This window comes from Psittacula echo (assembly GCF_963264785.1).
Source record: "Psittacula echo genome assembly, chromosome: 12".
Lineage (NCBI taxonomy): Eukaryota > Metazoa > Chordata > Aves > Psittaciformes > Psittacidae > Psittacula > Psittacula echo.
The window spans coordinates 2,075,295-2,101,038 of NC_137747.1; the positions used below are offsets into that span (position 1 = coordinate 2,075,295).

A 25,744-nucleotide genomic window follows, 5' to 3' on the forward strand; every position below is an offset into this window, starting at 1 on the left:
GGCCCTTAACCAAACCACCTCAACCCAGCGAATAAAACCAGTAGGATTTGTGAGTTAGCTCCTGGGCTGTTTACAGACCAGTGTGGTTTAACTGTGGTTAATACTAATTGGTTAATAGTCTGAGCTGTTATAGCTCAAGATCTGCTGAGCGGCACCTTCAGGCAGCAGTCGCAGGTCACAGGGGGCTTTAGGGTAGAAGACTGAAAGCATGTTCATGGCTAAAGCAGAGTTACCTTAACTGCAGCAACCTCTTTGCTTTGGCAAAGGAGGGCAGGAAGGTGGGTTAAAGCCTTTCTAACCCTCCCTGCTTCCTGCCTGTGAGTCTGTAAGCGGCAAGAACAGATCTCAAGCATGACTGCCCTTTTAAGTGGAAATTTCTTGAGCAAAAGGTCATCTTTCCTATATATTTTTAAGATAAAAGTAAAGCTGTTTCATAAAGAAGGTATGACCCAGGAAAATATGAACTGTTCCTTGTGTCTAATGAAATGTAGCAGAGAGTGCCAGTTCAGACTCCAGCACAAGATCAAAGTAGGGTATAGTGTTTACATCAATTTTGAGGAAAGATACAGCAAGCAAAAGGAAAACTCCTATCAAAGTTATCTGGGTTACAAACTAAGTTACACTCTCACCAGGCAAATATTTATATGGTCAAGAACCTAGATAAGAAAATGCTATCGTAACAGTCCTACAAAACTATAAGAGGGTTTTTAAGAACCAGAAGATGACTTAAAGAGTCGACACAAATTTTTCACCACAACTGCTTAAAGTAAGCTTATTACTGAGATTAAATTAGGACCACTGTCATTTAAGAGATGGAAGAATGTTTTGCAAACATAGTGAAATAAAGAGCCTAGTAAAACTCATAGAACACCGCTAGCACAGAAAAATTAAAATATTACTTTGGAAAAGAAAACAAAGCCAGCTCTTTATAGGAAGAACAAAGGATGGCGCTCATCTTCCTTCAAACAAATGTATCTTGAAATGCTTCCTAAGCTTGGCAGAGTGCCTTTAAAAAAAGAAAAATAAAATAACCCAACAGCACTTCTGTCTCTGTGGTGCATAACAGCAATAGCTGCTGACTTAAGTCGAGTTTCTTACAATCCACTTCTAAGGAAACTGGAGGCAGAATGTGGGCCCACGAATGCAGCAGCCTCAGTTGATGTAGTTTATAGTTATAAGGAGATAACTTGCTTTAATGAGAACATTCATGTATCAAAGACTCATGAAGCTGTTTATAAATTATTATAATAAACAAATTGCATTTTCTTCCCAAAACTGGTCACAAAAGTTGATAAAACTTTTGGTTTTCTCCCATGTGAAATGAAGAAACTGAGCCCACTGCTCTATAGAACAGTTTAGGTTAATGTAACATCATCTGAAGTTTACTGACTTTGTCAGGCTCTTCCTATTAAGACTTTCAATTCCTGCCAGAAACACCTTGGTGGTTTTCTTGAACGCACGAATGGAAATATTTCTTCTAGTTTCTCAGGGGAAACAGGAACGAAGATTAAAAACTCTGTTCTTCAAAGTATGTCAGAAAACCTTCTACACTGGAAGGGGTTTTCCCACCTACTGAGAAACTATACCTTCTCTGCGTCTCAAAAGTATGCGATATACCATGATTATGTATCATCAGTCTCCAAGAGCCTGCCACCCTGGCCAGTCTTACTTAAGAGGAATTTGTGATGTCTCTAGAGTTTCTGTTTGTCCCAGCATGTCTGAATACCCTGATGCGATTGCACACAAGCTGCGGAACCTCCAGTCCCACAGATACCAAAAGCTCAAGTTGACACGTTTCTCGGCAGCTTTGAGCAGGAGGCTGGACTACGCCTCCAGAGGTATCTTTGAGATCACAAAACCATAGAACGATAAAAGAAAATCTTCAGCATCAATTAATCCAGTCTTACAGAAGGAGATGGGTATACAAGAATAAGTCCTGCAGATAAGGATAAGAAATTTATCGTAACTTTTTTAATAGCAAGGCTAAGATCTCAAACAAGATAACCCATAACTTCAGAGACAATTTGGATATGTCTAATACTATCAAGTTAAAGTAACTGCAAAGGTACATTGGATATCTAAGGGTTTTTTTAAAAAAAAGGGCAAAAATAAGGTATTCTGAAACATGACTTAAACTTTCCTAAAGCTTCCTATGGAAGAAAAGTACAAAAAAGTCACTGATTACTTTAATCAATCTCTCTGAATAGTTGACTATCACTTAGCTTTTTATTTCAATAGGCAGTGCTTTTCAGAGTTTGGCATTTCACCCCAGGAAGCATTTGTCATTAGCAGTGTCACTAACATTGCATAGACATAGCTTGAGAGACAAAACTCATTTGGGTTGCAGCTGTAACAGTGCAGCAGTAATGTGATCCCAAACTGTGATCTTTGAATGATGAGCTCCTAGAAGCGAGGTTGCTGCTTTATTGAGCCACTGTTTCAACTCATGCCATGAATCATTTCCTTCAAGCAACTAGATGGTGAATTGATTATATGTATGTGTGAATAGGCAGAAATATAGATTAAAATTATTACAGATTGATTATCTCAAAAATGTTCATAAATATAAATTAAATCTGCAATTCCAGGGGGAAGCAGGCTGGGCCGCAGTCATCTCAGGCAGCTGGAGACAAGGCATATTTATTCCCTCATAATTTTCTCCCCCCTACCCTACCCCCACAATGTTCATTTCTTCCACAAAAGAGGAGTAAAGAACAAAGCAAAATCTTTCATGCTGCTGTAGAAGTTCATGGGGAGTCCCCATGCTGCATGTGGGGTCCCCTTCAACTCAAAAATAATATAATAGAACTAAAAGGTATGCTACTGAGAGAAAAATGCATAAATGTATTGAATGGCTTCTCTATAAAGAACTTACATAAATTAGTTCAAAGGAAGATGACAGCAGCATACAGAATGACTACTGTAACATAAAAGGTGAACAGGAAAGATCAATCGTTGCTCAAAATAAAAGCAGAGTATCAAATAAAATTATTTGGTGACAGAAATAAACTACTTTTCAAAACAAACAAAATAAAAACCATATTTTAGCTGTAGAATCTTCTGCCACAGGATGCTGCTGGATACCAGGAATTTCATCAACTTAGAAATTGTTTAGCTAAGTTTCTGTAGGAAAAAAAATCCATCAAGGGCTATTAAATCAAAGATTATATGGGAATTACCAAGTTGAAGACAACTGGAAAAGTACAGGAGAGCAGTAGTACTGTATGGATGTTGGAGGAGGCATCCCTTTTTCACCACTTTCAGTCAGTATCTGGGGTTGGGGTGAATCTTTGGTGTTACCTTTTAAATTGTTCTCACATTCATGTGGCTAAAATTAATCTGATCTAAAGAGCTACAAGTATGAATTTACACGTGAGTTCCTGTAAGCGCATGTAAAAATTGTGAGCTATCATTCTGAGATTTATTTACAGCAGTTCTTTCCTATAGGAACCATAATATACGCTTCAGCTGTAACTGTGCCATATTTTTAAGCAGCAGTATGTGTTGAAATGCCAGTACCTAGGGTAACCGCTTCTGTTTGACTCGGTATTGGAGGCATAGGTTGTAACATATTCTGCTTTTATAATGTTCTGCACCTTTCTGTAATAGGCTGCAAAATGATCAAGGGCTTGCTCCAGGTCAAATTACCTTGTTATTAGCATAATAGCTCTTTTTATGGCAGAAGGGAAGATACGCCTTTATACAGTTACAGTGGCATGGGAATTAATTAGTGGTTCTTGAGGGCACAGAAGAATGTTATTTACCACGGCAGCGTAGTCAGCTAAGGAAATGCCTGCGCAGCCTCCTGCCCAGCTCTGCCTCCACCTCCTACTGCAGCAAAGTGTCTCCTGCTCATGTGTTCTGCTCTGCACAGGTCTTATCTGGTTAAACACATTCAGCGTTCCCAGGATAGCCTTGAGAGGGCTGTGGAATGAAACGTGCGGGAGATTAATCAATAAATCTTATGGGGATCCATATTTCAGAGGAAAGTACACACTGCATGCCTCTGGTTGAAGTGCTGTCTTATTAGAAGGAACTTTCCAGTAATTCACAAAGGCTCAGTGGGACCCGAAATCCTTCTATAAAGGCAACGTTGCTGAGTACCCACCAGCTTTTCTTGAACTCAAATGAGAGTCAGCACTATCAAAGAGGGTGACTGTGACCCATGGGATTAGGTGAAGTAACAGATGAGCTACTTAACTACCTTGTACCTCAAGAAGTCATTTATGTCTTTACAACTGGGAATAGGAGCTAACGTGAATGCAGCCAGCCTGAGAACGCTGTGGCTGGGATGTTCTGTATCTCACCAAGAAGGGTGCTAAACAGTTTTAACAATGTCCACGGTGTGTTTTAATTAATCCTATTTATGTTCTTGTGTGCAAGCTCCTGGGTGTGATCTTTCTCGTATTTATCAGTTTTGCCTGAGTGGCATCTACTCAGGGAACACATTACTGTATGTGATTTCATTTATATTTTCAGCTGTAATCAAAGATTAATTACTGTGTTTGGGATCTGGCACTGCAACTCAGGAAAGACTTATTTTTTCAGTATAAACAAGGCCTTAAAATCCCACCAGCCTATATAAATGCCATTTTCAATACGGATGAATCAAGTTCCTAAAGAGATACGTGCAGATAGAGTGAAGCTGATAACGCTTTCGTGCCATGCTTGTTAGTGATATACCAACATATTGCACTGCTGCAGGGCTTTGGTTGTAACCTCCTTTAAAAACCAAAACCTCACTGATTAGGCCTGAATTTTATTATTTTTTATTTTTCCCCACTTTCTTACTATTTACCGAAAACCCAACCCCAGAACACATCGGAAGAAGCAGAGATGGTAAGCAACGAGAAAGCAGACATGTCTTCAGAAGCAGCGGCTCCTGACAAGGATGACAGTAAGAACCCAGAAGCCGCAGAAGTGAAACCCAGAAGAGAAGAAAGTAAAACCCCCAAAGCAAACCTGAGGAAGTTTTTTAAACTGGTAAGCAAGCAGTCGGTTTTAAGAGTTTACAGCAATGTGTGTGCTGCGAGGACGGGTGGTAATTCTTCACAAAATCTCTTGAAAAGACGTGTCCATAGCGTGCTGCAGCAGAGCTACGCCTGCGTCCCTGTGGCGCCTTCCCGCCGCCATTTTTCCCCCCAGCCGCCATTTGCGCCCCACCCGGTGGCCGCCGCCGCCCGCGCCGCGTTCTGCATCTCCCTCTCGCGGCTCGCCCGGGAACAGCCCCGGGGCTCCGCGCCGGCCTTCTGCCCCCGCGAGGTGGCACAGGGCGGGCCGAGCGCTCTGAGCCTCCGAGGAGGGGTTCAGCTGCCCGAACCGTGTCCGCTGGGTGCTGCGAGGCCCGGGCTCCTGGAGGGAACTATCGCCATCAAGCACGGCAGCATCCCTTGTCCCTGCGCTGCACCTTTGTTAAACCCTGTGCTTGCCTCGGGGGTTGTGCTTTTAGGAGTGGAACTTGTTTTGGCAGTTTATGTAGGTTAGCTAAACCGGCATGTAAAAGGGTATGATTGCTGCTTCAGAGGTATTATATGTTAGGCAGAAAATAAAGGCACAAAGTAGTATCTAGTTCTTCCCAGAAGACTGGAGGGAAAAGGGAAAGCACTGATTTGATAACATGACTGGTGTCATCTTGTGGTGATCTGTGTAAAGCTATCCTGATGGATTGACTTTATGCATCTATATATTATATATGAACATATGCTAATATATATGTTCAAAGCCAGGTTGGATGGGGCTTGCAGCAACCTGCTCTATTGGAAGGTGTCCCTGCCCCTGGCAGTGGATTGGAGCTGGCTGAGCTTTTAAGGTCCCTTCCAACCCAAACCAGTCTGTGAATCTTTCATTTGTATACAAATGACAGCCAGACAGTATTAGTCCAAAGAGTCTAGAGAAGGGGCCAAGATAGAAAATAATCCAAATCCAGAACTAACACTTCTCTGATTAAAGTTGGCCTTGAGGATTTCTATAGCAATTGATCTATTTTGGCAAAGTTTACAAATATGTATGGAAGATTTCTATTTTTAATCAACACTGGGTTATTTTCAAGCAGTTGCATTATGTGGGTGTCAGAGTAGCTTATACATTAAAATGTGGAAAGCGTAGTTTCTTACTTAATAAATAGCGCAGCTACGTAGCTCACAGGTCCATGCTGGTACATACAGCTGTGAACAGCCACCTTGTCAAAGGTTAAAAGTCCTGAGTCAGATCATAGAAGGTACATGCAACAACCCGAATGCTGATTTATTTTTTATTTCCAAAAGATTGGTGTTTCTTTTATTTTCAGGTTTTTGATAGCCCAACTCACATGAGTCCATTTACTTCCTTGTTTTCAGAGTTACTTTATTACATAGTCACTGGTGTATCTGAGGATCCAAGCTAAAATTCTTGATATCAGTCAAGAATTATGCACCCAATGTGCCTTTAATTCCCCATAAAACTGTACAAAATTAGTCAGTTTGGAAAAATCTCAACCTTATTCCTAAATGTGAGGGGACTTCTGCATAAAGGCTTGTCCCCACGGCACGTGCCAGGCATGCAGAAGCTGACTCAGGAGCAATGCATATGAAACCCTCATGTCTGTGGCAACCACGACTTCAAATCATGTCACCCTACCCAAAAAAATAGCACAGATTAAAACAAATAAAGCTGTTCCTCACCCATCTTAGTCACCGTGGAAGAAAACAGAGCTTTGTTAAAAGCAGTAGATGTAACGCTGCTCTGATCAGAGCAGGGGTTTAATCCAGATTTTGGCCTGGAAAGACAGAACTGCTATATAGGCAAACATCTACTTATGTGGGAAACAGAACTGTATTAACAGTGGAACTGGTTTTGCAGCTTTTTGAAACCTTTAATATTTGTTTGCTCTACTTTTGGCTATCGATTCCAAACAGATCGTGGATTATTTTAATGTATTTATTGTCCTTGAAGTATGTCCCACACTGTTTCCTCTGAATAACTTTGGGATTACTGCGTCATTGCCATGCTGTTGTGCGCAATCAGAACTATGTAGGTGCTCTACAGCTTTGTGCTGACTGCATAGTCAGCACCTCCAGTTCCTAAGGCAGACAGAAGGATTTTGAGCCACTGCTAAATAACTAGCTTCTGTAAAGCTTTTGAACTAGTGGTGAGTGCTGAAAATGCATGAAATGTTTAAGACTCCAACACAGGCTTGATTTTTCTCACAAGGAAAAGCAAAGGAAGGAGGACTTCTTTGATAATACTTTGTTGTTTAATATCCATTCTGGCAATAGGTGGAGTATTGCTCTGGCTGCTGAAAGGGATTGCCTTTTAATTTCACATTAACATGATTGTTTACTGGGTTTCTCTTCTGCCTGCAGAAGATGATCCCAAGGCCTTTCTAGTAACATCCACAGTTAGGTTACACAGGTCAGCCACTCAGGTGCAGCTTATCTTCTTCTTGGTATCCAAAATTGGGACTCAGAAATTAAGTTTAATTCTACTTCAGTCTATTGTGAGCCCCATACAGCAAGTCAGTTATTCTCCATGTGCCTCAGTTTTGACATATTCTCCTCAGAGAGCACAAGCCCAGGCCGATAGCAAGTAGACATTTAGATTTACTAGCCCTATAGGCACCACTACTGACACAAGGATAGCCATTGCGAGAACTAGGGGTAATTTACTTTGCAAAAGGCAGTGAGTATCTCAAAGACTGCCTGCTGATGTGCTCAGTACAAATGTCTCTTCTTACTTGTGATGAATTGTTTGCAATTGCAAAGGTCACAAAAATCATTACTGTGGTTAAAATGGAGAGGGTTAACTAATGCTATAAAAGCTGTTGGGAAATTATAGAAAAATAGAAAATATTAGTTTAAATCCCTGTGATTCAATAAGACATGAAGAAATAGCATAGCCACAATATCTAAGCTACACATACCTACACAGATGTGAAATCCTATGCTTCCAAATTAAAGTCACTCATGCCACATTAATCAAAATCAAAGAGCTATCTTATTATTTACAGGGTGGGATACATCAATCCCAGTGCAGATGTCTTGATAGAAATGGCTACACCTGAGCTAGTCCCCCCGAGTTCTCTTTAAAGGCATTGAGCAGAGGTGAGCAGGTCTGAGAACCCCATAAGATCAAGGACATGTCAGATGATGTGAGCCCTGGAAGTCACTGCTTTTCTCCGTCAAATATAAACTAAAGAGCTAGGTAAGATAAATAAAAAATGTCTGGTTGGAGATGTTTTGTGGAGATAGGGTGTAAAATGGCAATTTTTAATCAGAATTACCAACTGTTAACTGAGGCTGTAGCCTTTGTCCTCAGCTGGGAAGCTGACATGGTTGTTCTGAGATAGCATTGAGTATGGTCTCGACAAATAAAATGTCCTATTCTGTGGGTTAATGAAGATGGTCCCAAGGAGAATATATCTTTCTGGAATAACAAAAAAAGACCTTTTCCAGATTTCAGCAGTGTCTATGCTAGCCTGCTTGTGCACATAAATGAAGTTATAGATAAGAAATAGCATTTGGAATCAAGTTAACCATTTTATGTTGTCCCAATTTAATTTTCCTTCATTATTCACGGGAAGGTAGCATGTGTATTGCCTGTCCCCACTCTCCTCCATTTAAAGATATGCTGATCCACCCTTGCTGCAGAAAGCAGAAAACCCTTTCGGGAACCTGTCAGCAGCAGCAATCCTAAATGACCAAAGGCAAAGATAAGAGGTCTGCAGCGCTCTAAAGAGAAATCTTTGTGATCCTTACATATGTGTTTCACAGAAGGCAAGAATCAACTTTGTCCAATACTCTCTTATTTATTAAAAAAAAAGTGGATTACTGAAGGTTGGCTAAAATAGCCTTTTTTCTTTCTTTTTCTGGGATTGTTTTTTGAAGGGGGGAAATGTAGCAAAGTAGTTGCTTGTTATAACACAAACTTGTTCTTTTTAAGGCATTTAAAGACTTACTGAAATAGAGATACAGACTAGATCTTATCACAATATATCTTCATACTCTCTGGACTTGGTTTCTATCCTGTAATGTTAAGACAGACCATACTGTGCTTCCTCCTCTCCATTCCTGTAACCTGTTACACAGGTAAAGAGTCACGAGCATAAACATGCAAGAGGCTGAGCAGTGGCATGTTCCAGAAAGAGATTTTCCCCCACAGTTTGTGACAAGTAATGAATTGTCATGGAGTGGTTTAGTTTTCTATCGTGCTGCTGCTACGTATTGATTTCCTGTGGTTTCATAGGAAAATCAGAGACTGAAACTGGTCCTTGCAGTAACAGCATACATAGGATCAAGCTGATACTGTTGTGCTTCACGTAACAAATCTACAAGCTGCAGAAAGCCCCAAATCCGCCTGATCTATCTTTAGAACAAAAGTCACATCCTTTCATTGTTTTCATTGAACTTAGGCAATGAAAAATGACATTTAAATTTGGGCACTTTGAAATTCTAGAGTTTATTTTATGCTTTACTGCTAAGCTCTGTAGCTTATATGGTACTCAGGGGAATGCTACATTGAACTCTCTAACATGCTTTTTAATTAAAAATATACATACCATTGCTTTTGTTTCTTTTATAGCATTAATTGTAACTAAACCTCAATCTAATTGTCAGAAATCTTGTAATGTTTATTCATTGAGCTAGTTTTGTCAAATGGGTTTTTCTCATTTTTAAACCTAGATAGAAGCAGGGGATCATACCTTAAAAACCTATTTCAGAGTCGAAGTTTGATTGGAATGACCTGCTAGTGCTACAGCCTCAGGGTCTGCTCTCATTGTCCAGGCTGGGAAAAGTGGGCACCAAGAAGATCCATTACTTCAATGGATATAGAAAGTATAACCTGGAAAGCAGAAATTGGGAAAAATGGATGCTGATGTTAAAATATAAAAATATATATAGCTGAGTGGGTTTTAATTATTCATGGGATATGCACTTAGTATGATTGTTAAATAGAAAGGAAGTCCCACTAGATCTTCTAAGGCAGATTTGCCTCTGAAAAGCAAGCAAAAGCTCTTTCCTAGAAAACTACAGTGGCAAGGCCAATAGCACCATCTTGTTTACTGCCTGCTCTGATCTCTGGTCCACAAAGACCTTGTTCATGTTTCTCAGGCCTTAAAGGAAAAAGTTAACTTGCAAGAGACAATCACTTCACATAGAAAAGAACAAGCAGAAATCTGCCTTGGAGATGTGGGCATTTCAAAAACATTGGTAGAGTTTCTGAAATATCTGGGTTTGGTTCAGTGTTGCAAAGAGCATCCTTACATCAAACCTTGCATATTTTGGCTCTTGTATGTTTTTATATTGAATTAATGCCTCAAACAGGAACCCAGTTAGGAGCCCCATAATCCTTTGTCATTTTAGTCAGTGATGGAGGGACAACCAGTTCGGAAGAGGTAAATGCCTGGATATTTTATCTTTTGGTAATGGGTTGTTGTCCCCAACTTCCATACAACTCTAGCTTTTGGAATGTAAAAGTCACTGAAACAAAACAATGCTATATGCTCACTGGGCTTTAAATATATATATTATTACTTATCTATTTTTAACCTATTCATACTATTAAACAAATTTTAAAGGGTTGCTATCAGATTTTATAAAATAAATAATCCAAGTATGTTCCTTTCCTTAAAATAGTGCTTTTATGTTCAATTTTATTCCTATCCCTGTTGCCATTATTTTATTTCCCCATGTGCCTTGGCTTAGGCAATGAAACTAAATACACACAGCTAGAATTATTTTTACTTTGACTCACTTGTCTACTGAGGAAGGGACCAATTAGGTGGAAACTCTACAGATGAGAAATGGAAGTGAAAATGAGAACTGGTCACTGCAATTTAACAAAAGCCATGAAAAGGCTTCTTCTTATTCAATTTTTGTTTCTTGCATTCTATGTTCATTAAAGGTAAACCAAAGCTTCGGATGTGACCTTTACAGTATATTCTTTATGGCTTTAAAAATGATTCAGAGAAATCACATTTTCATTAGAAATACAAATATAAATGTCTGAGAGTCAAGCCCTCATCTGTTGCAAGTCAAGATATCCAGGATAATTACATTTAGTAATGAGAGATAAAACATAGGTTCTATATATAGTTATAGGGTTTCCTTTAACCTGAGTAAAACTGAAGTTGTATTGAAAACTGGGCATTCAGAATTTCCCTTTTTATATTCTTTTTTAATTATTAGTGAAATTATTTCCTCACTTTTCTTGTTTTCTTGATGTCCTATGATAGTAAGATTAACCTTTATGAATTATTTCTCTAAAAGCATCCCAAATATAGGTCTTGTGACATTTGTTCCTTCTGTCATACAACAACCTTATGTAAGTGACTAAAAGTTACAGTCCTGGATCTACTTTTTATTATTTCAATTAGCCAGTTTCTTTCCAGGCTTTTCTTAGTCAAGTTATTACACTTTCTTCTTCTCTTGCTTGCACTGGTGTAACTGAGCACAGTTTTATTACACAGATAAGCTCAAGGCAGACTGTATCTGCTGTTGACTTTTTCCTTTTTTAGAATTTTTGTGAAATTTAGAGGGGTTTTTTCAATTATGGCATCTCTGGAGTGCTATGATTCTCCTTTGCTCTTCATCACTGCCATTCTGTATGCTGCAGAAATCAGAACAACACTTATCCGGAATCTGTAGAAATTTCAAGGTCTGCCCGTAGCACTTAAGGAGCAGCCTTGGATTAAAATCTCATGTAACATGATGGAGAAGAATACTGACCTGGTAATCTAATCTTTTTTCAGTGCCTCTGTTAACATGGAGAGAGTTAAAACAATCTGTCAGGTGCAGATCCCTCTTTAGAATAAGAAACATTAAGATTTTTCATTATTCATAGGCTTCACTTTGTGTTTCCTGAGCTGCTCTCATCAATATAAAATATGCCAATTTCCTGCCTTTCAAAGTTAATATGAAACACCTCAGGGATTATCTGATTTGAACTTTTTTTCTTATTTTGCCTGGAAAATGTATTATGAATTACTTTTTTTTTTCCAGTGTTTTGTTTGACTAACATCAAAGGCCCAAACCTGCTCACTGAAATAGTCCTGTTGCATCCAGGCCAGATTTGGCTGCAGTACTGTTAACTCTCGGGTACCTACACAATCAAGCACATGTGATGACGAAGGCTTGGGTCTAATTGTACACCTGCAGAGTAAACCCACAGATTTCACAGTGTTAATAAGAGTTATTCTTGCACCTTTGAACTCAGACATACCCAGTCTCATATCTGTATTTTGGGTGCTGTGGTTATTTTTGAATTACATGTGCACATTTGCAGTTGTACCAAAGAGAAACATTTCAAAAGCAAACTAAGGTAAGTGAGAGCAGGAAGGGTCTTTTCAAAGTAACTGGTGGGGCCAGCAACTGAGAGCTTCTCTTCAGATGGTTAAAATGCATCAGAAAGAAAGAGACAGAGCTAAAGCTGGGTTTATGAAGTTCTGCTTGGCCTTGTGCTGGGAGAGCTCCTGCATCACTTAGACACTCAAAAGTGAATCCAGGCAGGTCTCTCTCTTCAAGCAAGGTGAACAAGACACAGGTAGTGTGTGGTGTCTGTGCAGCCCCAGATGACAGTTCTCCTGCAGTCTGACATTACTAAATGTGCATTAGTAAACTGTTGACGCTTAGATGGTGGCTGGCTGTGGTGTATGGGGCTGCTGATCACCCACATCTCCAGGTTTCATGCGCTGTCTCCATGTAAATCCCACAGAAGCAGAGCAAAGACGAGCTTCAGGACTGTGTTTTTTAAGCCTAAAAGCAGACAAATCCAGATGTAAGCAAATATATACCCACATATGTCTGTCCTCTGGGAAAGAAAATAGTTAAATACAAGCACGTATTTAGTCGAGGACTTTAGCCTGCTGGTCAAGACTGAATGGATTAAATGGTTGCTGGTTCTACAATTTAAATGGGGGGAGGGTTAAGATTGGGTGAGGAAGAAAAGTGAATCAAGTTAAAACAGGCCAGCAGCAGTATTGCTACCCCCTCTCATTCCTGTTTCCCCGACGTTAGAATGGCTTGAGGGGTTTTTTAAATAGATATAAGAGGTGTGTTTGCATTCTGTTTCCCTGGAGTTTCTGCTTTCAGGCTTTTCTCTGAAATCATGATATCTAAAAGTGCTTTTGTTTCTAAGGAAAGCTAAGCTTGTCATGTAAGCATATAACCTTATGCCTCTAGAACGCCAAATTTCTCAAGACTAATGGTAAAATCCCCAAAGTAAAATTACACAGCATTCAGCTCTGGGCTGTGCTTTAAGGGCAGATGTAAAATTTCCAGCTTTTCAACACAGCAAATTTATGTGCTATTTTAATTAATATGTTAATAAATAAGGCAGTATAATTTTTTGCATAAGAAAAACAGAAAATCCCATTTGCAAACAGATTTCCTATTAAAACTATACCTAGTTACTTGCAGTGACAGTTTAATTGTCTCATCCTTTGTTTCCCAGATACAATTTTTCTCCTGTCAACTTCAAACATATCCCTTGCTTCTCTGAGTTTCAGAATCTTTTCTATTACTATAAACAGCTGCTCTCTCATTGTGTTTGTCTTTGGAATATTTGCTATCTCTTTTTTGTACTTGTAGGTGAAATGATGCTGTGACCTTCTGTAGCCAAACCCTGTGTTAATTTTTTGGTGGAGTTTTGCAGTTTTATAGAGGAGTTGATTTTTATCTTTTGCTTTATGGTGTCTTTCATTTCTTTCTTTTTCCTCACGAATCTTTCCCTTGCACTTTTTGAGTGCTTTCCACAGCCTGGGATGCAAAAACTGGGGGAATTTCAGTTGGCAGTGCGTGCTTATGATTCTCTGCATCTTTCCACGCACGTTCTCTGCCTCTTAAAACAGCTTCCGCATAGACATATATGTAAGTAAGGCAAGTCTATGCAGGGATGGTTTAATCCTGCAAGTAATTCTATCGGCTCCCTGAGAGTCCTTCCCTAAGTCAAGGCTGCAGGAGTTCATCCCAAACTCTGTAAATGAAAACCTGTTGGACAGCAGGATTTCTCCCTGCCAGGTGGCCTTTCATTTTTTAATATATTTATGGATTGCCTTCCAAAATGTTTACATTTCGCACTAAAAGTATTCCTTGTTTGAAACTGCTTTAGACATTGAACTCCACAGAGAGGCCAGTTGCCTCAGCTGAAAGTGAACCTGTGGGCCAAAAGAGCAAAGAGAGTTCAAAAGACAAGAAGTCTACAGTGGAGCTGAGCAAGCAGAAAGGCAGCAAACAGGATACCAGGGAGCAGCCAGACTCCAGGGAGCAGCAAGCAGCCGAGACCGACTCCATCCAGAACGGAGGAGACGCTTCAAAGGAACCCTCCTTCAAGAAGACAGAGAAGAGGCAGTCACTTGGAGGGTTTTTTAAGGGCCTTGTACGTGTACTTGATCTTATCTTTCTGGTCGGTTTTCATCTGATTTAAGGAGCCAGCCTGCAAGCTATTACCACGTGAGATCTGTGCTTAGATGGAGTGCACCTTCACAAGCAGCTTGCAGGGCTAAAGCCAAACAACAGCAAGGTTTTGGACAAAAAAAACTTGGGCCTCAGGGTACTGATTCATGGGCAGGTACCGTTTACTATGGGAGAGCTATAATTGTTCCCACACCCCTGGTTTAGAGGTTCATGCCTTGGCTATGGGGATGACTCAGCTCTTCCTGCAGCAGGTACTGAACCACCTACAAATTACAGTGTGTTTATTAAGGAAAAGTGGAGGTGGTGCCAGTTTACCAGAGTAACCTGCTGGCCATGATGCTGGTTCAGCTCCTGCTTCAGAGCAGCTGACACGTCCCTGCAAGGTGGGAAATCCTTGTAAGGAAAAAACCAACATAGACCACTGGGTGGGTGGGAACCAGCATAGTGGTCACAAGATAAACACCTCATATTATATGCTATCAGTTATAGACTACTCAGAGCACACAAAAAATATATAGTATTTTTTTCTTCTTGCTTTTTTGGGCAAATCTTACCCTAAATTTGCTGTGTCCCCTTCACTGAAACTTGAAATGTAGAAAGGAAAGAATTCAGCATACTGAAAATCTGAGTTTCTGTAAGGCTTGGTGTTACTGATGCAAATAGTGGTTCCTCAGAGCATTAAATACATGGAAACTTTTTTTTTCCCGTTGTCTATATCCAGGGGCAAGTGTAGAAACAGAAGCACAGGTTAGACCTAGGACTGCCACTCAAGCCTTAGCAAGAGGGCAGATTTCCACCGCTTTTTATATGTAATATAAATTTATATTTAAATTGCAGTCTGCTTCTCTTTCCTCATACAACAGGAATGAATCCACAGAGCTATGGGGTCATTTTTAGCATCCTTTGTAAACCTTGTGTGCAAACTGAGCTTCATCAGAAATTCCAAGTGGTGCAAAGAAACCAAGCAGATTTGACTGCTGCCTGCAGTGATTCCTAGTGAATTTGGCTCCCTTGAGAGACAGACAGCTTTTTGTTTTTTCCTTCCTCCCTATCTTACTTGTAAGGCTGTCAGGAGAGGAAAAGAGCCAGGCAGTTCTCCTGGTCTGAAAGAAGTCAAGCAATACAGACTGACATGGTAGTGCAGATTTGAACACCAGCCCTGTTAGGACATGGGGTTATAAAGTTAGGCTGCTGTGCAGACCAGAATGACTCATTCAGAGGCAAATGTTTTTCCACATCATAAGAAGTGTTTAATTTGCATGTACTTCACAGAATTACTATGTATCCTACAGAGGGAGATTTGCATTACCAAAATAATTACATATTAGAAGGGGAATTAAGAAGAAAAGGAAAATAACTTTCTGCAGTATTGATTAGTGACAGTTCACTTCTGCTTTCTGTTTCACCCCATTGTTCTAGGATAAAATCCCGGTCCACCGTGAATCAGTGGGATTTTCCTGTAGTTTCAATAGAGCAAAAAAGTCTTGGAGCTCACCTGGAGTAACTACCAACTTGCATTGGCTTCCACTCTTCTTGCTGAGGGTGCTGAGGCGCTGGCACAGGGTGCCCAGAGAAGCTGTGGCTGCCCCATCCCTGGCAGTGTTCAAGGCCAGGTTGGACACAGGGGCTTGGAGCAAGCTGCTCCAGTGGAAGGGGTCCCTGTCCTTGATCTTTAAGATCCGTTCCAACCCAAACTGTTTTATGATTTTTCTTAACACAATATGAAAAAGCCAGGCTATTGTTTTATATGTACCTGTGAATGACACTAGCTGGTTGAAGTTACCAAACACATGCATGCTCAGGCACACTTTGCTTTCCTCACCCTCTTTGCCTCCAAATTCTGCAAGAAATTTCCATTATGCACAAAAATATTGCATGTGTGTAACATCTGATTGACGCTCACAAGCACATTATGTAGGTGTCATATCCTGCTCTGGGTATTGGCAACCTCCCCCCAGCAGTGAAATCAGGAGTTCTGTTACTTAAACCACTTAAATGATGGTAACAGATCTCTTACATCAGCTGGAGGGGAAGAAAACAGCCACATTTTTCTGTCATAGGTTATCTAGAAATGGGGCAAATGTTAACTACCTCTATTATTTCTGGAGATAATGAGATTTGTTTCTCTGGGCCGGAGATTTGTTGAAATTGAGCACTGACAGCCCTCCTTTATCAAAGTTCTCACTATAGCCACTGTATGAGAAAGGGTTTGTCTATTGACAATTGCACTTTATTTTGTATGGTGTCATTCATCCAAGCTGTATCTCCAAATCTTTCATAGAGGTTAACAATGGATACAAATTTAGAATTATTTCAGAAAGGGAGATATGAGGAATTGCAAGTTATCAAGGAAATAAGTTTTCCAGTGCAAGTTCATGAAAGGCAGAAAGAGAGGCAGGAAAGGTGCCTCTGATTCAAAGGGTAAGAAAAAGCTTTTTGTCCAAGAGAAGAGATTGTGAAGAAGTAAAATGACCACTTGGGGGGAAAAAAATTGCAAAATAAATGTAGAGGAAGTATAGATGTTCTGTGAGATATTTGTGCTTGCTTGAGTAATAGGCAGACAGTTGGCTGTATAGTCCCTAATCTTCTGTTGCAATTTATAGAGGCCAATAGTATTCCTACAACTTCCTTCTCCCATTATCAGAAAATGGCACTTTAAAACAACAACAACAACAAATTATAACAGTATAGCTGATTTGGTCAGTTCACTGTGCTTTTGAACTGGGAGGGAAAAAAAGATGTCTTACAATAGATGATTACCTCTTTTGAATATCCCCAGAAAGAAAGAAAGCCAATTCTGCAATGCTTCTTAAAAGTAATCCACCCATCTCCTAGGTAGATCGTACTAAGTCCCAAGAAGGTGTAATCATTAATCTAGAAGTATTAGAACACACACAAACCAAAGCCAGAATTTCCACTTCAAGATAACAGCTCAAATATCTGGTAACAGCTCAGCTGAAATATTAAGCTTTACACTGATAAAATGGAATCAGGAGCCATTTAACAGGGGATCCAGCAGACTTTACTTGCTCACATAACCTGTGCCCACCAAGCTCCTCCTAAATTCTGGTGAGCTATTTTAACACCACTCTTTCCTGAATCTGTCGATTCCTCTGGGAAAGGGCACATAGTAAGAGGATGTCATAGTGCAGGAATGCAGCTGGTGAGAACACTGCAGTCCAAGCATCTGTTCCAGTTGTGCTAACAAATGCTAAAACTCTTGCTACAAATGGAGCCTCTTAGGCAAGCAAAGTGTTACCACCCAGCTGCATGGTTTTAGTACAGATGATAAGGTCCAGTGGTTGTTCCTATGATAAAAGAGATTAATTTATAAGCTATATGAAATGCAAAGGTATTTAGTGAGTCTTAGAAAGATTAGATTAGAAAGAAAAAGAGGGGGGAAAAAGTAGGATTAATTACATTGTTTTCTGAGCTGGAATAACTCATTCTTAAGTTGTCAGAAGCTGGGAGTGCTTAGCATGTGGAAACTATTCTGACCTACTCTGATCAGAGTATCTAGTATACTGACACAAGCTGGAAAAAAATATGCTCCAATACAGTGACATTCCTGTGTGTGCCCTTTAAAGTGCGCTGACCAAGATAATACGTTCCATCTTAGCTGTCATAAATGCAGGGAACTTCCACTGCACTGAAAGGGGCTCTTCAAAGTAACTGAAGGCAAAACATGAGCCAATGGTACCTGTGCTTCTGTATCTGAGGGCAGAGCTCGAACTTGTCCGTTAAAAGGGCAGGAACAAAGTTCTTTATTTCACAGCAGGCTTGGAAATTCCAGTTTAACAAGAATCATCAGTCAGTCTCCCTGCAAGCTTCCTGCTTTCATCAGCAACCACCTTTGAAATGGGTGCAGCAGGGAGACTGTCCTATAAGCAAATAACATGACACCTCTGCAAATGTGCTAAATGAGTCAAAATATGGATTATCTCAGATGAGCTCCTCCTCCTCTACTTCTTCCTCCACCCATTTATAGGAAGAATAGCAAATAGTATCATCTTGTTTCCTAGATCACTCTAGAAATGGCTTAATACCTTCATGCATTAGACAGGAACAGCTACAGTTGACAGACTCCGCTTCTCTTGTAGAACGGGAAATATTTTAACTAATGTGCAAGTTTTTGGGTTGCTGGATGAATTTGGAATGATTAGCTCATTTGGTACTGTTTGATGGATGTTAGAAACTAGTAATTTTTCTTTTTAATGTCTTCCATTCTCTGCTACATAAAAGTGGCCAAAAAATTTTATTCTGGTCTAGAGCATCTTCCAAACTCACCATCGGTGTAAGCAGAAGCAAACCTATTGTCACTGAGCTGCAGAAGATTACAGTTAGTTTAGGATGGGGGTGGGGGGTGTCTTTTAGTCCATTGTGATTTTTAGCTGCTCTTTTTCATATTTAGGTTTTCAAAGGTGGAAAGTTAAAAGAATATCAGTGAGGTGGAGTCCAATCAGTATAAAACCCCCACTGTTTTTACTTCCCTGAAAGGGATGAGGAAGTTGAGGTCTTTTACTTCTCCCAGTCTGATACAGAATAGTCCTATGGTGATCTGAAGTGATGAGTCAGATTTCCAGTGGAAACCTAGTGTGTGAAAGGACAATTCACATATGATTCTGCACAGCTCCTATTGCAGGGAAAGCACATAGCAGTCACCTTTAGCTTTGTCACGCTGTTTTTTTCTGTTTAGCATGTAATGATTTAAGCATCTGGCTACAAACAGGATTGGTATCCTCTGCAATGTTAGTAGTGACCTCTGAAACAGTGTTTGTGGATCCATTCTGCTGTCTTATTGTGAAATTTTGGTGTCTTCAAGGCCAGTAAAATTAGTTCAAGGCATCTTAAACTGAAGCCAAGATTTTTACTAGTCAAAAATGTAGTTGGTATAGCTACATCTATGCATTTCATTCATCTAAGCTGGATTAATGTCTTGAACTGGTTCCAAAACTAGAATTATATTTGCAGTGTAAAAAAGCTTTATCACTCTAACATTGTCAAATGCCTGTCATGCATAAAAGTATTTAATGTTCCTTTAACTTAGAGCAGACCAAGGCTGGCTATAATACACTATTAATCATGCTTGAAGGACTCCTAGCATGGTTTCAGTGAACCATTTAGGCCAGAGAAATTTTAAAGTTATGCCAAAACTGTAATACTACAAGTACACAGCAACATCTCTCTGGTATGTTAGCGCAGTTTCTGAAGACAGTTGTTTTCTGTGCTGACTAGGAAAGTTATATTAAAATAATCAACACATTTAGGCAAAGTCACAAGCAGTATCTGTCTGGGATTGTCACAATGCAGGTGGTGCTCGTATATTCATGCATATTAAATAAAGTGTAAATTAAGAAAAGCAGAGGTGAAAGGAGTGGAAAAAATCTCATAGTAGAACTCTAAGACATAATCCCAGACTTAACTGTTCTGGAATGTTTGAAAATTTGCATAAATTTCTCTCTCTTATTCCACAGGGTTCCAAAAGGACGTCTGATGCAGAAGTGCAAACAGATCCAGTGTCTATCCTACCTGCTGGGAAATCAAAGTAATGAATATGCTTGGCTGCTGAAGGATCAGCAGCTCTCTGAGAGCAACCTTGCAGTAGGGATGACTCATTATTTTCCTTTACATGGCTGCCATCAAATGCCTGAGGCTAAAGCAAACATTGGTGTATCATTTAAGGTATATCATTTACAGGATTTGTTCATTAGATGTTAGAAAGCAACTCTAAAGGTCATCAAGCAATGTGCAGTATATTTAAAGAAAGGTCATGTGGATGATTTTAAGTCTATAGAGGGGTGAGTATGTAAGATAAGAAAGTGGCAGTGAATTAAATAAATGACAGGAAAAAATGCATGTGACAAAGGAATGAAGTTTGTGCAGCAAGGCACGAGCAACAAATCCTCAGCTTTAGAGAGCTTTAAAGCAGCCAGGAAAAAAAAAAAGTCGCCTTTGATAAATGTTATACTTAAATGTAAAAACAACCACCTTCCACGGATTTCAACAGAGCTGAAATTAGCAAAAAGTCTGCAGTATAATAGAATCAGTGGTTATAAAGTCATGCTTCACATTGGTTATTAATGTAAATTAAAACGCTAAAATGCAAAGGCTTTATATGATTGAGACAACTTCTCTCTTGTCTTGGTGAGGTGGGATAACAAATTAAAAACTCTTTCAGGTTCTAATAGGAACACAAGGGGGCACCCGCGTCCCCACCGCAGTCCTAACTCCGAGGCTGTACCTACAATCCTGTTATTAATGGTTTTCAGATGATAGAAAACTTAGGTGTTTCGTCAGATATTTGTTGATATCCATACTTGTCATTAATCCTAATAAAAACCAAAATCAAGGCTGTCCAGGCATCTCCCTGCTTCACAAGACTCCTGTCATAACTGTAGTTAATAAATTTTACAGAAAGTTAAGATTTCTGTTTATTCAACCCTGGGCTAACCTGGACAGGGAAGCGTGGGCCTGACATTTTAATCCACACTAGCATCTGAACGATACAGTACTGTATATTTTGACCTCCTTATGATTAAATAAACAAATGCTTATCCTTTCAAATAAGAAATAATTTGCTGCTTTAATCTTAAAAGAAAGTTTGTTATTTACATCCCTGCTTTCTGATGGTTGATGTGACATTAAGACATAAATCAACACATAAAAGCCCTGCCTGGGAGTGGGTAGCTGTCATTCTTTATTAGAGCAAAGATTATAACTGGAAATCACGTGAGAATTCTGTAAAATCTGCAAAATTACATTTCCAACCAGTCATAGGAGACAGAGTGAAAAAAGCTTTGTTTCTCTATACAAGCCATTAGGTGGTATTTTGCACTGGCCTCTGCAAACCTGTGGACTTGGTGGCAGATGACCAAAAACTTGCCACTGCCTCTGTGCACAGAGAGCACGGACAAAAGGTCTTTGAGTTATAACAGCACTTTCTGTTCTCCCCCTACCACAATGGCTCTTTCACACCATATAAAGTGATATCAATCAAGAGTGACTGCTTACAGATTTCAAACCTGATTCATAACAACCTATTTCTACATCTGTGTGGGACTGTTGACTTCTGCGCATCCCCATTTATGGGGGCATGAGAGAAGAATTAGGCTTGTTATAGCCAGCTTTGCTCCACAAAAAAGTCTTGGGCTTTCTCTGTACTTACAGGAACATAGAGCATGTAAAGTTACATACAGTGAGGCAACCACCATGGTTACATGCCAGATGTCAGCATGGTGAGTGTTACCAGAAAAGAGGAATAAGCTATCATGCTATTTGCTGACTTCATACTACTGTAATTGCCCCTGTATTAAAATAGTATTTAAGCAAATTTCAAATAAAACTATGTGCTGGGTAATTAATTATATTATAGACTGCATATATATATATATATATGTAAAATCATATTACACTGCATATATATATATATATGTAAAATCATATTACAGACAGCATAGATATTATATTATGGATAGATGAGGCCTTCTGTGGAAAAGAACAACTCTTCCTTAGTCCACTCTTTAGGAGCAGGTCTGCCTTAATTGAATCCTGTATTCCCAAGGCAATCAGGACTGCTGACCATGTGATTTGACCATATCACTTGGCAATGCAGCTAATTTCAGGAATCAGGAAATCCTCTTGGCAGAAAAACAAGAAAAACAGTAAGTTTGGCTGTGGATGCCCCTTATGCCACTGAGCTATTATTGCAGATGAAATAACGGTTAGTGTTGGCACTGCCTCCCACATAGAAACTCCTCGATTTATTTGATTCCTCTCTGATAACAGGAGCAACACAAGCTTTGAAGAAGTGAATCAGCTTTCTCATAAGGCAGGAACACACGAAGCCCCAAGAGGAAGAAAGGTCTTAGGAGATGCATCCACAGTTAAGCTGAGCTTCCCCATTCCACATGCCATGTAAGAAACATGGAAGTACAGCTTTTATGTTCAGGCCCGGTAAAGATTAACAAGTCATTTGGAAATCAAAGCTCTGGAAGAGGCTGCAATCCAAGACAAAGGAAAAGAGCAGCCAAAGTAATACATTGCATTTAGACTCTGTTGTCAACAAATAAGCTCTGGTTTTATTCATAGGATCTTTTGAGGGGAACTGAAGCAGATCAGACTGCCTCAAGGATCTTAAGGTGTGTTTCATGAGGCATTTCAGAAGAATTTTAAGAAGCTAGTGCAGTCTCATAAATATAAAAATCCCAGGGAATGGATTAAATAGCTACTTTTTGTGTAAGGAATGCTTCCTTCCCATGGCTGTCTCCAGGATGAGCCCTTGGTGGGCAAGCCCAGCTCACTATCCCAGCATGGAAAATGGAGCAGCTCCGCAGCATGTGGGTACCATGGGGTTTTATAACCTGAAAGCAAATGATCTCCCATGAAAGCATATCTGAGCTCACTTGTTCTGTCCAGATGTTTAACTGCACTGCAAGAAGGTTTCTGCAGATACCTCCTGGCAGAACGGCCTGCGCTGGCTCTTACACTGCACAGCCCCACTAGAACAATGTGATTTCCAGTACTAAACATTCAGCATATTAATTGTGTGCATAACCCGCAGCTAATTACCAGCACTCACAGAACAGGTAATTGCACTTTAGCAGCCATCACTTATTTGGTGTAAGTTTTGTCTACAGACCTTGGCTAAAAAACCCCAAAACAACCAAAATCCTGGTGTTCTTTTGGTCTGCCCTGTCCACTGCTTGTCTTCTTCTGTCGTGGAGGGTGGGTCTTGAAGGGGTCCTGCTGGATTCCCTGCCCAAGCCCATCACCATGATCAAGCCCATTACCATGACCAGGCCTGTCACCCAGACCAGGCACATCACCACCACCAGCCCTGTCTCTACATCCAGCCAACACCTGGCCTGAAGTCTCCTGTCCCTGTCCCCAGGGTGGGCAGGGGGACTGCCACACTTCCCCCCACATTTTAGGGAACAAAGAAAAACTGAGGCAGTGCTGAGTATTGAGCCTGGCCTGTGTCTGTGCTCAGGGACAGCAGGTTTGTGATGGCCACCATGATGCTGCCTGGCTTTTCTCTGGTGGGAGTGCTGGGGCCTGTTGGAGGCTGCAAAATAGCCACAAAGTGTAAGTAATCACTTAGGGAGCTGCAGAAGAGACCTCACTGCATGCATGAAGTGTTGCTCTAAAGGCTGTTGGCAGAGCAGCTGGCTGTTGTGTGTGTGGGCAGCATCCCACCTTGATGCCCCATGACATCCACATGCTCTCATGCCCCTGCAGCCTCCTCCACCCACCGCTCCTGCCCTGGCTAAAGCAGGGGGGTTGCCAAGGAGTTTCTGTCCCAGCTCCTGCAGAATATATGCCTGAAAATCTCATAATTACACTCTTGTTCCTGTATAACAGGATCTTCCGAGGTTCCTGTGAGCCGCCTGTCTGCTGAAAGCATTTGTGCTGTTGAATGACGTGTATCTATGAATCGCGGTGCATTCGAACACCTCTGAGAGTATCTTGAAAACACAGACTTTCTCCCTGTTGATCATGCTAGACCCGTATCTACCCTCAGCATGGTCTTAAGCTGGAGCGGTGCGAATCTGATTAGGATCTTGACCCTTGTAAGGACAAGATTCTTCACTTTAGGAGATGAGGGGTCAGTCTGCTTACACTGAGACCAGGATCTGTTACACAAGAGTTACAAAGCTGCTTCCAGGGTTTGTGTGTTTCACATTGCTGGCTCTGCACCCAGGGCTTAGAACATGTTTTAAGACTACCTTAATATCTTTTTATATGTAAATGTTTACAGCTGGCTTTGAGGCGACTTATGCCACAAAATCTATGCTTTCATACATAGAAAAGATAGCACGGCAGAAGACAAACAGAAAGGGTTAATGCACAGATGAGTTGTGGCTGTGGGAACTGACCCCATTTGTGAGGTTAAAGATGGAATAGCTCTGGCTTCAGTATACTCATTTGAGAATATCAGTGAAGAATCTGGATTTGCTATAGACTCCACCTCTTCTGGATAACACACCCAGGTCTTTACTGGCAACTTCAGCAGTTTAGTGGCTCTGAGAACACAAAAACAGGAAATTCTGCAGCAGCCTGGACGGAGGCTGAAGATGAGTATAAATCCTTAAAGATTGTATTCTTTTCTGAAAACAAATTATCAAAAGCCTTGAAGAAGAATAAAACCCTTATCAACACTCTTTGCTTTTACTTAATCATTTCCTATTAAGTTTGTCACCTACTAAACTGCATAGGAAAACAGCCTCCTGCACAGGAAGCGTTAGCGATTTGAGTTTAAACCGGAAAGGTATAAAGTCCAAATTCCTTCTTTATCACATCCCACTGTAAGCAGGTGATGCAGCATTCCACAATACCCCTTCACCTACCTTTACACAGAGTAGGAGTAAGGTCCTTTATGATTATCGTAATGATAAAGACAGACCCTGGACACAATCTTCAGGACATTTAAAAGTTGTTGAAGTGCTTCACAGATTTTAAGGATATTTGTGATTACTTCATTAGAGCTCTTTGGAAAACAAAAAGGAAGTGAGGATTAAGCTGTGGAGTTTTCACTTCTTTTACTGTCATCAGTTTCTAGTCACTTGGAGAAATAGACCCTTAGTTGTTATAAACTGAAATTGTATTATTGAGTAAATGAGTTTGAAGCAACCCAGTACGTTGAGGCACTGTCATCACGGGAAGCTTGCTTTTTGCAGCTTTTGAGCACTGGCAGTGGCTGTCATAAGTGGAGGAGAAGAATTGCTTGGGAAAAATTTGCCTGTAAAGTTGAGCTTGCCTCTGAAGCAAGCTTTCTTCTGTTTTTTATTTGACACTGATTCACAGTATTGGAAAAGCATGTAATTATCAACTGCCCTGTTCCTACACAAATAGATTATATAAGCCCTGATAAGCAGAAGACTGATAAAAATAAGAACATATGTCTGTCTGGTGGAACTGAAAATCTTCCTATCACTCACTCACTGTAGAAAGCCTAAATCAAAACACTGTTGTCACGATTCCTCCGCAGGCAGGTTGTCACAGAGCGCTGTATTAGGGAACAGCTCCCTTCAAGGGCATAAACAGAGGGCTTGGAAGAAAGCATGGGATTTTGCCAGCAGCTGGCTTCAGCCTCCACCTCTGTGGGCTGGGCAGGAGCGTGGGGTAACCGGGCGGTAGGCAGCGCTGTAGTCACTGCTACAACGCCTGGCTTGTAAGAACAGCAAGAGCTTAGCTTGCAGATGTCCTGCTGCCTGCTCAGATCCTGTAGCTTTTCCTTCTCAAAGCCTTCTCACTCATCCTCTGCGCAGGAGACCGTAAATTCCTACCTCTGCATAGCTTGCGCTATTTCTAGTAAACATATGAACATAGGTGCTTGCTGCCACCATTCTGGAGGTGGT

The 25,744-nt window shown here is 40.4% G+C and overlaps 1 protein-coding gene across 1 annotated transcript in view; it reads left to right on the forward strand.

Annotated features, from left to right (window-relative positions):
- BCAS1 (brain enriched myelin associated protein 1) overlaps positions 1-19,936 on the forward strand; it is a gene marked incomplete at both ends in the record, with an annotated part of 52,652 nt that extends 32,716 nt beyond the window's left edge. Inside the window, 3 exon segments of the mRNA XM_080628120.1 lie at positions 4,816-5,475; positions 14,083-14,349; positions 19,862-19,936. Of these exon segments, the coding sequence (XP_080484246.1) occupies positions 4,816-5,475; positions 14,083-14,349; positions 19,862-19,936 (1,002 nt within the window).
- Between the last annotated feature and the right edge of the window lie 5,808 nt (positions 19,937-25,744).